The 14,155-nt window shown below is 46.8% G+C and overlaps 4 protein-coding genes across 4 annotated transcripts; 2 read left to right on the top strand and 2 right to left on the bottom strand.

Annotated features, from left to right (window-relative positions):
• Nucleotides 1-19: 19 nt before the first annotated feature.
• On the bottom strand, nucleotides 20-2,952 carry C8R40DRAFT_1265524 (uncharacterized protein; the record flags this gene model as incomplete). Its single annotated transcript, XM_046233915.1, has 7 exons — nucleotides 20-424; nucleotides 481-558; nucleotides 627-701; nucleotides 761-998; nucleotides 1,060-1,161; nucleotides 1,214-2,387; nucleotides 2,444-2,952. 7 exons carry the CDS (start codon nucleotides 2,950-2,952, stop codon nucleotides 33-35), a joined length of 2,568 nt encoding a protein of 855 aa, XP_046085634.1. The 3' UTR covers nucleotides 20-32.
• A 560-nt stretch (nucleotides 2,953-3,512) lies between these two features.
• C8R40DRAFT_1046606 (glycoside hydrolase) lies at nucleotides 3,513-5,438 on the top strand (the record flags this gene model as incomplete). The annotated part of the gene is made up of 12 exons (XM_046224372.1): nucleotides 3,513-3,712; nucleotides 3,765-3,882; nucleotides 3,939-4,173; nucleotides 4,223-4,260; nucleotides 4,316-4,338; nucleotides 4,394-4,429; nucleotides 4,487-4,574; nucleotides 4,625-4,656; nucleotides 4,711-4,811; nucleotides 4,869-4,944; nucleotides 4,998-5,007; nucleotides 5,064-5,438. The coding sequence occupies 12 exons, from the start codon at nucleotides 3,513-3,515 to the stop codon at nucleotides 5,436-5,438; spliced, it is 1,332 nt and encodes a 443-aa protein (XP_046085633.1).
• Nucleotides 5,439-5,548: 110 nt separating this feature from the next.
• On the bottom strand, nucleotides 5,549-6,814 carry C8R40DRAFT_1047128 (uncharacterized protein; the record flags this gene model as incomplete). The annotated part of the gene is made up of 8 exons (XM_046224421.1): nucleotides 5,549-5,618; nucleotides 5,671-6,029; nucleotides 6,088-6,212; nucleotides 6,271-6,305; nucleotides 6,363-6,488; nucleotides 6,552-6,613; nucleotides 6,663-6,673; nucleotides 6,727-6,814. The coding sequence occupies 8 exons, from the start codon at nucleotides 6,812-6,814 to the stop codon at nucleotides 5,549-5,551; spliced, it is 876 nt and encodes a 291-aa protein (XP_046085632.1).
• A 613-nt stretch (nucleotides 6,815-7,427) lies between these two features.
• On the top strand, nucleotides 7,428-9,205 carry C8R40DRAFT_1106868 (uncharacterized protein). Its single transcript, XM_046228179.1, has 2 exons — nucleotides 7,428-7,794; nucleotides 7,846-9,205. The coding sequence occupies exons 1-2, from the start codon at nucleotides 7,547-7,549 to the stop codon at nucleotides 8,912-8,914; spliced, it is 1,317 nt and encodes a 438-aa protein (XP_046085631.1). The 5' UTR covers nucleotides 7,428-7,546; the 3' UTR covers nucleotides 8,915-9,205.
• Nucleotides 9,206-14,155: the final 4,950 nt, after the last annotated feature.

Below are 14,155 nucleotides of genomic sequence, written 5' to 3'. Positions count from 1 at the left end.
TGCTTTGTGGAATTACATACCTATGGCTCGGACTAATAAGTAAGCCTTGTATGTGAGGAAGATACATCAAGTAGTCCAAAATCAGGATCCGGTTCTCCGGCGACGCTCGGGGCTTGGTTGCGGCGTTCGAAGACCTCCAACACCGCGACCTCTTTGCGGGGTAGAGTAATTTGAGAGGGCCTGTTCAAAAGCAGGAACTGACCCAGACTGGAAGAACGTGGGTTGCGATTAATTCGAACAAGCGCAAACAAAGGCTTCGACCCACTCACCGGAATGCTGCCATTCTTTGCCTGCTTGGAGTAGAAAGCAAAGAGATCGGCGATCTGGTTCTCAATGCTTTGCTTTTCCTGGTGTAATCGTCCAACTTCCTGCGTCATTCCATGAACCTCGCGCTTCAGCTCCTTCTTGAATTCTTCTACGTGAGCTAGAAACGGACATTTTCAGTCCCAATATGGTATTGCTTGAGGGATTTTCGCGTACTCTGTACATTGATCGCAGTAGCCTCTTTCATGGCTTCTACGAATCGCAGTCGTTCGCCCTTGATTTCGTTGGACAATTCTTACAGAGTTTGTTTGATCAGCAACTGGACAGTAGACCAATGAAATGATGAGTGGAGAAAAACGCACCGTTGGTGAGCAATCGCATAAGACCCTCATGATCTTGCCGTTGCCGTTCTATAAGTTCGACTATGGCTTGAGGAGCTGAAGAAAGCCAAGGACCGTTCAATACAGTCGTCGACCAAAACGAGGATCTCACACACATATCGGGTCTGAAGCACCACCTTGACAATTGCGAAGTCCAATAGCGTTATTCAAAGAGGTCTGCAGAGTGGCGTCCTGGTTGCCTCTTTGTGCTTGATCTTGTACGTCGTGGAATAGACCAGGTATTGTGCTACCGTCTTGAGAAGCGATCACTCCTAGCGAATGAAGAACCTGCTGCAATGTAGTAGACAGCACCTGGATCTGGGAAGTCCCGCCGTTGACAAAGGTCTCAAGCCACTGGAAACACGGAAGATGAATAGTAAGTACACGAAATCTGTGGTCAAGAAATTATACATACAGTATTGAGCTCGTTTAGGTATCGCACACTGTCAGTTTGTAGCAGGTCGCGCTCGGTATTTTTTTCGTTCTGGTCACGCAAGAGTGTAAGTATGTCTGTGAACTAAACATGGCGAATCAGTCTTGACATGGTCTCTTATAATCATAAACCGCACCTGGGCCTGGATCTCCATGGACGCGACAGTTGATTGACTTGTGATTGATTCGGGAGATGGTCGGCTCTTGGATTCTGCTTCCTCCATTCCTTTCAAGATATCGACAACGTTAGAAGTTAAGAGTGCTTGTAGTCCATGTAGGGATTCATGAATGTCCGCTAGATCTTGCGCGTGAGCATTATCAGACTTATCTGAAGATGATTTCGATACAACCGAGTCAATGCAACTTTGAAGTCCTTCTAATCTTTGATCGATGGATAACAGAGTACGGTCTGTGTTAGATATTTTCTTGTCTACGCCGGATAGCGTGTGGCGGAGGTGATTCAAGGCAACCGTTTGTTTAGAGTTCTGAACTTCTTGAGCTGCAATCAGATCTGCTGTATCATGGTATGGTTGAGGATGCATCGGAAAGTTTTCAGACGTTTCGACGTTAGTCCTGGAGCGATACAGAGTTTCAGCGCTAGTATCGACACGCAGAGGGATAGCATTGTGCAGAAATTTGGCTTCCGTAACTTCCTTTTTAATATCCTCTGCTATCGGAGACACGGCGGGTCGAGACCAAGGAAGACGCGCACCAGTGCTCGCAGGAACAGTTTGATCCGAATAGCTGTATGAATCAACTATCGAATCACTCGTATTTGTTTGCTGCATAACCAGAGTTGCGCCTTTGAATTCGGCATGTTGATCTTTACTGGGAGAAAAGGGGGAAGGAAGAGTCCTGCCCCTTCGCGGTGAAGCGGGGGGAAACTTGGGTGAATTCTGAGAGTGATCTTGTTCCATTTGAGCGAGGCGCTGCTTGACCATCGATCGTTTGCTTAAGTTGGCGATAGAAGTACTGCGAAGAGATTGTGGTGAAGTACAAGGGATTGATAGACTATGAGCAATGATAGGCGGCATTGAGCAAGATAAGACCTCGAGTTCAGGCTGTACATTGAAGAAGTTGTGCGACGTTTCCAGAGGTGTCGCACAAGAGAACAGAGAAGCATCGTCTATATCACATTCACTTGAAGAAGGAAGGGCAGGCAAACTTCTTTCTTCTACAGGCGGAGGGAGAGGTTTAGAGAGATTAGCGATAGGCGTGGTCATGTCATACTCCAATCTGGTTGAGTGAAGCTTTTCCGAATCTTCAAATCTGTAGACGCTTTTTGATTCTTGCATTAAGAGGATCGAATCCCTGTACCATCCCAACGATGTAAGCACTGCTTGACATCCACGATGGAGTCTACTCACCAAATTGTACTAACCCAACTCGCTCTGTCCGTTACGGATGGAACAGCAAACTTTTCCACTGCTCCATCAAAGACGAGTTCGAAGACCCTGGGTTCCCCAGGTAAACACGCAGTAGTGCGCAAAAGCATCAATTCCTCGTCGGGAAGTTCGCACGTAGACAAGGAACGGACGTCGGAGCAGTGCTTCAGCTGTATAGGGAAAATGTTGCAGCAGTTTTGAGGAGTCGAGTAAGCGAGTCGAAGATTTCCGCTTTCGAGTGTCGCGGTGCAAGGAATCCAGATTGTACCAGCTGACTCATTTCGTGAGAGGTATAGGAGGGATCCAGAAAGGCGCGACCCAGATGGTGTAGATTGTAATGGCGTTGAATCACGTAGTTGTCGAGTAGATGTTCCTTTTTTGAACAGGCCCATTACCTTTGAAAGAGATTGTCGGATAGGCGATTTGTCTTTCTTTTGGCGAGAAGGACTGGGAGGTTTACTAAGAGAAGAAGAGGGAGGAGTAGAAGGCATAGTTTGTTGACGTTTTTCACAGATATCAATGAGACGCCTAGCAGAGCCATTGCGTTGATGACCACTGAAGCTCCGCCGCGAGTCTCGCGACCCTAATGGACGTGGCCCCATACTTAGTGACACCAGGGTCAAAGCTGAACATTTCACGATGAAAATGGTCGTGTCACATGATCTTGTCGTGGCCCCGGGCCGGATTCTCCTGGCTCTCCGAAATATATCCCCAATCATGCTTCCTCCTGCTTCCAGTCCTGCTCAGCAGATCTTTATTTTTCCGAAAGCGGTGTAGGAGCTCTTTAAGGTACACCGAGAAACCTCCCAAGCCATATGCTCACTGGCTCAGCCTGTGCTTTTATACTGAGCCCAAACAATGCATTGTAAGTGTTTCTCTATGTTCTCTCTAATATTTCGTCTTACCTCCATCGGAGTCCCTGTTCTTCAGGCGAGCTTAGCTCTCGCTCAAACAGCACCAGACTATGGACAATGCGGTGGCCTAGGATGGGACGGCGCAACGACTTGTGATTCAGGGTAGGGTCCACAAGCAGCTGAAGCGTTTTATCCTAATGTCGAAATATGTTAGTTGGTCCTGCGTGGTATCCAATCCTTATTACTCGCAATGTGTACCAGGCTCTTCTGGATCTTCTGGCTCTTCTGGGACATCTACATCTACATCTACTGCTTCGACGCCTTCCTTGACCGGAATTGCCGCTACAGCGCCAACGACGCCGCCTTCAAAACTTACCGGAATGCTACCGGCTCTGGGGTGCTTACATCGTTACTCATTTAATTGCTTTTCTTACATCCCAAATCGATAGATGGAACCATTGGAATGCATACGGTTGTAGCATCAACGAGACCAAGGTTCTTGCTGCTGCCAATGATTTCATCTCTCTCGGCCTCAAAGATGCTGGCTACGAGTATATCAACATTGATGTATGTATTTCATTCGACATGTGCACGCTCACTGGACTCGTAACATTTATTCATAGGATTGCTGGCCACTCATGCAGCGGGATCCAACAACTATGCAGATTGTACCGGACCCTTCAAAGTTCCCCAACGGAATCAGCGGCGTTGCTACCCAAATTCATGCTCTCGGACTGAAGATGGGCATATACAGCGATGCCGGAACTGCTACTTGTGCAGGATTTCCAGGATCTCTTGGTATGGAAAGTCTCGACGCCGCCACATTCAGTTCTTGGGGTATCGATTACCTGAAATATGGTTCGTGTGGTCCTTGGCTTACTCTGATAACACTTATAACTTGTGTCAGACAATTGCAATGTGCCCGCTAATTGGACAGATAGCTCAGTGAGTTGCATCGAACATATCGGGATGAAACCATTCTCACAGCCTTGAACATCAGACCCCTCAAGACGGTGACTGGTAGTAAGTTCATCACACTTCGAGCAAATCGTATTTTCGATCCTCATGCCTATATCAGCAACTCTAATTCTGCTATCCGCTATCGCCAAATGGGGTGTGTTCACTCGGCCCTTGACTTGCATTGAGGCTAGCTGTTAAAATCTCTCGTTAGGGGGGCCCTCGCTGAACAACCCAACCCTTTCCAATTTGATCTATGCATCTGGGGGGCTGCGAACGTATGGGATTGGGGAGCTCGAGTCGTACGTTGTCTCGCGTTCCTTAAAGTTACAGTCTTTCGTACCTCTTCTAGGGCCATTCTTGGAGAATGTCCGGGGACTCTGCGTTCGTTGTTCTTGACAGTGTTCTTCGAAGTCTATTATTGACGTTTTCCTCCAGCCCGACCTGGCAATACATCACCGAAATCATAGGAATTAACGTACAGCATCTGTCCTCCATCAACTTTTTCTCGCACAACGACATGGACATGATGGAGATAGGTATGAAAAATCCTTCTCATGAGTCCGAATCACCACTAAAACCCGTTGATTCGTCAGGAAATGGAGCGCTCACAATTGAGGAGCAAAGAACTCATTTCGCAGCTTGGGTATTTTTGAAAAGCCCGATTCTTCTGTGAGTGCAAGTGTCTGCAAAAAATTAAATATTTGACTGATCATCGGAGGCAGCGGCACGGATGTGAGTTCGAGGTATTGATTCCGTTCGTAAGAATCGCTGAAACTTCCACCTTGCAGTTGAGCCTCCTCAATAGCACGCAGATTTCCATCATCACCAATTCGGAACTTCTGGCTTTCTCTCAAGATTCAACAGTGGGCACACCGGCTGCTCCATTTAACGCAACCGCGTCCTTACCTACTACCTCTATCCCTGAATACTATTCCGGCGAATCATCAAAAGGAGTGCACGTTTTCATCATCAACACTTCATCCTCCTCCGCAACGAAGTCTTTCGCATTTGCGAATGTTCCTGGGCTTACTGGAAGTGGGCCATTCATCTTGCATGATATGTGGACAGGAACGGATTTGACAGGAACATACTCTCTGAGTTCAACGTTTACTGTGACTGTGGCAAGTCATGATACAGTTGCATATCGCATCACTAGTTCTTAGTTGATATCGACTACTTACTATGAAGAAAGAAATCACAATGTAACATGTAGGTTCAAACAAGGGTGTGTCTAACGCGGATTGTAATAGTCACAATGCTTCTTTCAAAATGCTCATATTCCTGCACCTCCAGTAACTTCTAGGCAGTGGCCACTCACATAAGAAGCAAGAGGTGACGCAAGGCTAAATAAATGGATCAATACTGGGAGGAACTTTTGAAGTAAATAAGACTCACAAAAGCATGCTAGCCGCAGCTTCATCTGCATTCCCTCCTCGTTTTAGCGGAATGAGTGGGTAAGCTTCTCCAGACTGGCGTGCAGCATCCGTGGGCGGTTTGGCTCCAGGAACACCAAGTGCGACTTTCTTGCCGTCGATCTCCATCGTAGCCCCATCTTCCTTGGCCGCGGTCAACCTAGTATGGATTAACCCGAACGCAACGGTATTGGCGCGAACACCGAATGGCCCCCATTCCTTTGCAATAGTTTTGGTCAATCCAATGACAGCTGCCTTAGCAGCAGCGTAATTTGCTTGACCGACGTTGCCGTGTAAGCCAGAAGTTGAAGAGACATTGATTATAGAACGGTTTTCGCGTTGCTCTGGCTATGACAGTGATTGGAAAGGAGACAGCGCCTGAGGGTAGAAATGGACTAACCTTGACACGGAAGTATGGAGCTGCTTGTCGGATAAGCCGGAAAGGTGCTCGGACATGAATTTTCATGATGATATCCCAGGTATCATCAGGTGTAGTGTGAAGCATCTTGTCGAAAGTGAACCCAGCTACAAGAGTCGCTATATTAAGATAGAAAAGTGAAATTAGTGAAGAAAATCGACGGACCATTGTTGACAATGTGATTGATTTTGCCGTATTTCCTAACATGACGGTTCAGGTACTTTGGAAACATATGTGTAAGTTGAGTGACCACGTACGCAACGGTAGCATCCACAATTCGTTTGGGAAAGTCGTCTGCCCCCACGTCGCCTGCTACGGAGATGGATTCACCGCCTGCGGATTTGATTTCTTGCTCTACGGCAGCGAGCTTCTTCGCGTCGATACTACATAAGCATACCGCGTATCTCAGCATAAATCGAACAATGTATAGTCCGCATTCCACTCACTCACTAAGCACGACCTTTGCTCCTTCGTTGGCGAAGATAAGAGCAGCACTACGTCCTATTCCCTACTTTGTATCAGCAAGGTGTTCCATGTATATAAGGAATTGTTATAACCTGGCCAGCACCTGATTGTGGAAGAATTGATTATAGACATGACTTTCCTTAAATCTCAACTCACCAGTGATGATAGCGACTTCACCGGCTAGAAGTCCTCGACCGTATGTATTGGAAAGATGTCCGGACACTTGAGCAAGTCGGTCTGACATGATAGTTGGAAATAAAGGTTGCTATTGACCATCTTTCACATTCAGATTGGCCGTGAAAGGATACGGAGGTTACGGCTATTCCAAAGCCGGAGACATTGGCTCGTGATCAGCCTATCAGCGAATTCAAGCTCGGCCCAAGCTGTCTCCGATTTCTCTTCACAAGTTACAACGCGTCGCGACAACGTCGCGAATCCCGCTCTTCTACCACCAGCTCTAATTAGTCTTCAAACGATTTACTGAAAATCGGAATGCAAGTTTCAAGTTTTTATACGGCGTTCTGCTTGTAGACTCTACCAGGACTCTACGGATCCGTGCCAGAAGGACGTACCTTTCTATGGACAACAACATTCATCATGCGATTCTTATTGTGCCGTCCATGCTCCGTGTCAAGATTAGATTCATTTCATCTCTCGCAGAGGGCGTTGACGTGAAGCAGACGTGAAGCCTCTGGAAACCAACTTGAACTGGAAACAGGTGGAAACGGGGGAAGTTTCTGAGCAGATTGACAGCGGTGAAAACTTGCAGGAAGATTTCTCATTTCTGTTACAGATTAGCCTGCAAAGGTTACTACCTATACCGATAAGTACAAACATAGTTAATCTTAAATCAGACAGGAGCTGCAACCTGCAGGGCTTTGCAGGGTCATGAGCCCGAAATAGCAGCTTATCTCATGACCTGATTCTTTAGCTGGTAAATCAATTAATAAAATATTCAACTTTTCCTTCTTCTCCAATGGCTACCGCGATATCCTCCACATTGTCAGCAGTTCCGTCCATGGTTTCCAGCTCTGCCAGCTCTTCTGATTGCTCTCGGGTCGTCCGCTTTGACGACGAGTGTGTCCTCATTCCAGAGCTGCAACCCATTAAACGGCCCATTATCATCACCAAGAGCTACACCCTGCCTCTGTGGAGGCGAAAGACTTCAGACGACGAGTTATCAGAAGAACCCTCTTCTCCAGTGCTCAGAGTCCCGTTTCCCAAGTCAGTCAGTCTTATCATTGTTTGTAGACCTTCCCCCTCATTGCCTGTCAGTTTCAAGGCGAAAACCTCGAGGTCCTCAAGTCGTGGTCGAGATCCAACAATTCCGCTAAGTCCATGTCTCGTTCACAGATCTCCATCTTCTTCCTGTGCCGAAGGTGTTCCACATCGAAAGTTAGAGCGTCGTCCCTCTTTACCGAGTTCGCCACTATTAGACAATGCAGGAAAGCCGCTTCCAACTATTCCCTTACGCTCCTGTTGTCTAGATTGCGTCTCAATCACGGAAGAATGTCTGAAGGAAGGCGAAGCCTGGATTGAGAAATTCACTCGTGGTGCTCGCAGAAGACGCAGCTCTAGCGGCGAGTCAGACTGCGGGTTCACACCTGTAGCGTCTATGCACCAAGGTCACAAAGATATAGCCGTCGTCAGGCTCGGAAGCTCTGCGTCCATCAATGTTGACGAAGTCGACAAACGGCGCCGGTCGCGCGAAATTGATGCCGTTCCAGACTTTCTAGCAACTTCCCCTTCTTCGCCACCAATCACTCCCCATGTTCCGTCCGCTATAATCGAAGAAGATGAAGACCAACTTTTCCCTCTTCCGTCTCCTCGGCGCAGTCCCAACTCTTCGCCCGCCAACAGTACCTCCGCTTCTCCAATGCCTAGCCCTAATGCGTCTTCCTCGCATCTATCCCCAGCCGCTTCCAGTAACTCTCCCACAATTCCCGAAGAAGGCATACTTGCGAAATCCCTCATGCGTAAAGGCAGGTGCGAGAAGGGTCTATTAACTCCAGAAGCTGATGCAGGACCCACGTTGTCTTCCATCTCTATATCTGTATCGTCGGAGGGTATACCATCACTATCCTTATCAGTATCCCCTGACGCTACATCATCGCCTACATCACCTACGTTTGTTGAATCAGCACGAAATATGTCCTCAGACCTTCCTCCAACCCCAACCTCGCCTCGTCACAGATTTCATTCACAATCCCCTGAACACAGACGGGAATCATTTACCAAAGAACGACGTTCCTCGTTCGGCTCGACAGTGCTGCGAGCTACGGGCGATATAATTAAAGGCGTTAGCTTTAACTCTGGCACCATGCACGGGGGGATGTCAGTCTAACTTTTTCAATTCAGTTGCAAAACCTGCATCATACGGATGATACCTTTCCTACTTTATAACTGTCTGTTATAATTTTCAAGAGTATTGTACTAACCTTATCTTATACCCAGTGCTCCCTCTTTCCTCTCTTCCTCTTTGCGTTTATACTTTGTGGATTATCTTCTCGCATTGTTCTGCTGTTATTCTGTCCTCTGTAACACTGTATATACAACACGAACCAAGATTTCACAGATTGGTCTTGGTGAAATATGTATTTGGCGCATGCACATTACCCAGTGGACAAGAGTGGACCACCGACCATTCAAAATTTCGTACTGGAAGTGATGAAGCATGCATGTATGTTGGCAGGTTGACAAGAAAGGCTCAAATTCATGCTATCTAGTAGTATCGAGGTAAAATTCTTCGAAACTAAATTTGGGAACAAGATGTATTATTGGTAGTAGGTCCTAGCACATACCCTCATAGTGGACATGCAGAACCGGCGGCATCCGTGACGGAAATACTTTCGGTGTACAAACCATGCGCCGTGTAATTGAAATCGACTTTTCTTCCCTTCTAAATCCCATGTTGTTATGGGTCATTCAATGAAGTGATGAAGCAGATCCCGCTTTCCATTCTGGCCGGTTCACACCAAGATTAGGTTCGTTGATAGAAGTATGCAGAATACAACCAGACGTCGCTAATGTTAATGAGTGCTTGAGCCAGGCTTGAGCGCTGAGCGAAGGGATAAGAAAAAGAAGGTCTCATGCGTTGCGCGTCAACGCTGAGCAACTTTCATCCATTAGTATTAATTTTTGTGAGCGCCGGTAAGACTTTAATACTACGACCACCAGATATCGCTGAATTCCCATTCTCCCTTCTACGCACACTTGCCGGGCCTCACGCTCCGAGTCACCATCTCCTTCACTCCTTCGCGAAAACTTCAAACATGTAGCTGGTTCGCTACTTCGAGCTATTATTCTGGACATAGCTCAACAATTTGGTGCGATTGTGATTAGATTCACCGGGATCTTGAAGCGATGGACAGTCACTCATGGCCCCAGGGAAATTCTGTTGAAAACATGCCCTCCACAACTTCTCGAACCTGTGGTTGAACAGCTCAGCTTGTTTTAGAGACCCAGAACGGAAGAATGCGAGGGGTCGAATCGACTTAGCTTGAGCAGCAGACCATCAGCGCCATCTCTTCGCAGTAACACCCATCTAGGCGACGTCGTGGATACGATAGAACTTGATCTATGTAGGTACATCAAATAAGAGAAATGGATTAAACACGGTCATTCATCTGACTTTTGGGTCTGCTGTACCTGTCAATCCGGTTGTGATTCCAGTAAACCAATCCATATTAAAATCCTGTTCATGAAGAATCATAAACAAGCGAGATTATACCGCGGCGGTTTTCTAGCGGTTTCTCTTGCTCCGGGATTAGTGGTCCGGAATACAGTGGGCCCACGGTGTCGAACTTCTGGAATCAATATCGAGCAGACATACAGTAAGCATCGCATTATAAATGCATAGTAAGTCTAAATCACAAATACCATCCTTCGCTCCGTGCGCAAACAATGAGTGAAGGACTTTCAAATGCAGCACGAGTTTTTGCCAATTTTTCAAATATTTGTGGGTCCAGGATTGTAGTCAGTCATTTCGGCAAGCCACCATCATGAGCCTGTATTCCAGCAACATTGCCAGCCGTTTGCTTTGTTCCAAAAATCAGCTGCTACCGTTCCTCTCGCCGAAAAGACGCGTGATCATTTTGCGAATCACTATGCTAGTATTGTGTTTAGAAGCTGGATGTTCCACAAATAAGGATGGGATAGCCGTGGTATGTTCTGATACATCCGGTTAGATGAAATGAAGCTGACAGTGGTATGAGCAGAACGGAGGACGGTGGCATGAGAGAAAAGAACAAAAACTCACTTTGCTCACTCCGCCGTGCGGGGGTCTCCGAGAAAAATGTGGCGCGAGCACAAGGCGGTGGACGAAGGTCAATGACAGCGATCACTTGCGAAGATTTCCAGGAAAGAGCAAAGAGATTACATAAAGGTACGGGGATCATTATTCAGGTGATAATCTATCGTTCTGAATATATTTGCAGCATGTAAAGCGCAAGTTGAACAAGGGTAGGAATTCGGCGGATCCAAGGCGGGCGAGAACTGAGTTAGCCAATTTCGGTCAGGTCAAAACAGGTCAAGAGTTCCAAAGCTCTAGAAATTTTCGAAAAGGCTGGTGGAAGGTGTGGGTGGTAAGCGAGGTTGTACTAACGAGAAGTCGAAGCTGTTTTACCGCTTTTTGGGAGCACAAATACCAAGTGCGATCTTCAAGCTGTTGGGCTCCTTTCTGGGAAGAAACCGATACAATCTGGAGCAGCACGGTGGGTACGCGTTGTAAGTATATCATTTATTGACAGTTAATACCATGGAAGAAGGTACCACTTACGTGTATTGCATTTAGACGAGTCATCGAGAAAGCGAGTGATGTTTAATTTTCAACTCATCAACTTGCTAAATGACCAGAGTAAGGCCTTGGAGCGGTAGAGGGTCCCTGATCATGCTTTCAATACAACGGTTTCATACCATGAACGGTATAAAAGACTAACCTTGGGGGCGTACTTTTGGCAAACCCTATTCCCGGACTACTAATTGACACAGGTCTTTCGCCAATGTGTACATCTCAGGTTACAACTGCTCCGCTTTTCACAACAAATTCAATATCTGTCCCACCCATTGTGGTAAGTGTAGCAACTCGTCGTTCAACGATGTTGAACAATGAGACTGATCAATAGTCTAGGGCAATGGTCCTCCATTCAGACGTTTGTTGTCCGCGAATGAGGCGCTGCGACTTTATGCTGATTGATAACAATTTTCTCCCGTCGTTCTCCTCAGACCCTCCGCTTTCCGAGTGCTCGCACTTGACGAGCATTGATTCGATACTGTCCATTCCTCCGCACACTGTCTCGCTCGGTGTTGAAGGATACAACCAGCAGGCTCTTCGCGCTAAATCCAAAAATGTTCAACATGATGCAGTAACGCAATACATCTGCAATGTCGGATTTGGGGGCACTGGTAAGAGTGATAAACAAGGGGATTATCCTACTCCGCAAGGTCCAGTCGCCAGGACGAAGGAGTCTCTTGGTACCTTGAAGCCAAGATCGGACGTGCAAACAATTTTCGACATGATTCGGAGGTTTCCACTTGACGATTGCGATGAGTTTGCTGAAGATGGTTTTGTCCGTTGGGAAACAATGGTGAGCATTGCTGATATCTCCTGTCCACCGCATCTAATACTCAATGATTTTGTTTCCAGGATAAAAACATAAACACTGAGTATTATATGCAGAGTCAAGGAGGACATCCCACTCAACAGCCCCCATCCCCCGGCTCCTTAGATGCGGTCCTGTCCTGCTGGGAAACTTGTCCTCATTTTTCCTATCATGGGTGCAACCTGGGAATGTTCGGCCCCACCCCTTGCCAAAGAGGTTCTTCGACAATCCCTGATCGCGAGCACGATCTGATTGTGCACCAGCAATGTTACACTTCACCAATAGAAAACAGTTGTTACGCACCGCGTATGAACCACAAAGTCTTGACGCCGGACCCATTGAATATACCCCAGGTTCAGATGAGAGAAGTTGAGGACCTAGATAAGGTAAGAAATAGGTTAGTGACGGGGGTACCAGCAGGGTCGCTACTGTTTTCCACTTAAATTCAATCAACGAATGTTTCAGAATTAATTTTTGAGAATCTGTATGAGGACGGAGAACGTTCGAGTGCCACCAGTGGAGGCTCGAGGAAAGCGATCTTGAATCTTCGTAGAGGAGATGAGAGGAGATAACACCCAGTGAGAACTGGTTCTGGATAGATCTGAGAGATGACAACAAAAGCTGAGGATAAATGAAGCCAGCTGAGAATCCTGGAATCAGTCTGGAACTGGTCCGAAATGACATCACATGTACATCGTATATACGTAACGTACGAAGTTGATTCTTTTCTCAACGCTGATATGGTCCGTCGAAGAGCTTGTCCTTGCAACCGCTGTGAAAACCGAGTAGTAAGCTATGAGACATTTCGACGACATTCTCTCGCTGCTGCTGCCACTGTTCCTGTACAGTCCTTTGCTCAATACCAGTATGGACCATCCGATGCAGGAAGTGAAGGGGATGATGAAGAGGATGGCGAGGAGGAAGAGAACAATACAGTACCCGAAGACATGGTATGTTGTGTTCTACTACACATACAAAGATGAAAATCAACTGATTATCTCAACCTAGGACGTGGATTTGGATGAAATTAATTACATTACCTCCGTATCTACTCAACAAATATCAGGTGCTTCGAGAAACTCTGTAAACGAGCGTGAAAATTCAGGATCGGATTCAGGATCGGACCCAGATGTACACAATCCAGATGGTCGTGACAGGCTCGAGCAGATTGACCATGTTCGCCGCACACATATGCTGGGAGAAGAGTCTGGAAGTGATAATCATAATGAGACCGACGAAGAGAACAACCCGCCACAGCAGGATGATCAGGAAGGACTCGATCCGGTCTCTGCCATCGAACGTATCAGAATAACACAGGAATTTATACGTGAAATTAAAGCCAGTAAATTGGACAACGGAATACTCAGTGAAGATGACCTTTATCGTCTGCGCAGCCCAACTACAGGTCTGGTTGACATATCTGATCCGGATACTCGTCTCTCAATTGATATCTATCTGGCCACATCTTCGGCTTCAGAGGAAGTCTACCATCAGACCCGCACTGCTGTCATCCGTCGCTATCCAGATTCCTCTATTCTCTCACTTTATGAAGTCAAAAAGCTAGTTGCTGAGATCAGTGGTGTAGTTGCAGTCAAGGATGATATGTGTATCAACTCCTGTCATGCCTTCACAGGTCCGTTTACAGACCTCGAAACCTGCAGTGTTTGTGCAGAGCCTCGCTTTAATCCTGTTATACTTGAACAAACTGGTCGAAAGGTCCCTCGCTTACAAGCATGCACATTCTTGCTTGGCCCACAGTTGCAGGCCCTACGAAGGTCGAAAGAAATGGCACTCGAATTGCAGTATGCATACTTGAAAACTGAACAGATCCTCCATGACGAGTCTTCGGCAGAAGATTTTGTGTATGATGACATTTTTTGTGGGTCCGACTTCCTGGATCTTGCGGAAAAAGTGAAGCTCACCCCGCACGACATAATGGTATCACTCTCCGTTGATGGTGCTCAGTTATACCAGAACAAACAATC

This window comes from Lentinula edodes (genome assembly GCF_021015755.1).
Source record: "Lentinula edodes strain Le(Bin) 0899 ss11 chromosome Unknown C8R40scaffold_20, whole genome shotgun sequence".
Lineage (NCBI taxonomy): Eukaryota > Fungi > Basidiomycota > Agaricomycetes > Agaricales > Omphalotaceae > Lentinula > Lentinula edodes.
This window is presented reverse-complemented; position numbering and strand designations above follow the sequence as displayed.

Coding starts and splice junctions, on each gene's coding strand:
- C8R40DRAFT_1106868 (XM_046228179.1), top strand. CDS start 7,547: ATGGCTACCGCGATATCCTCCACATTGTCAGCAGTTCCGTCCATGGTT. Junction 7,795..7,845: donor CTCAGAGTCCCGTTTCCCAA/GTCAGTCAGTCT, acceptor ATTGCCTGTCAG/TTTCAAGGCGAAAACCTCGA.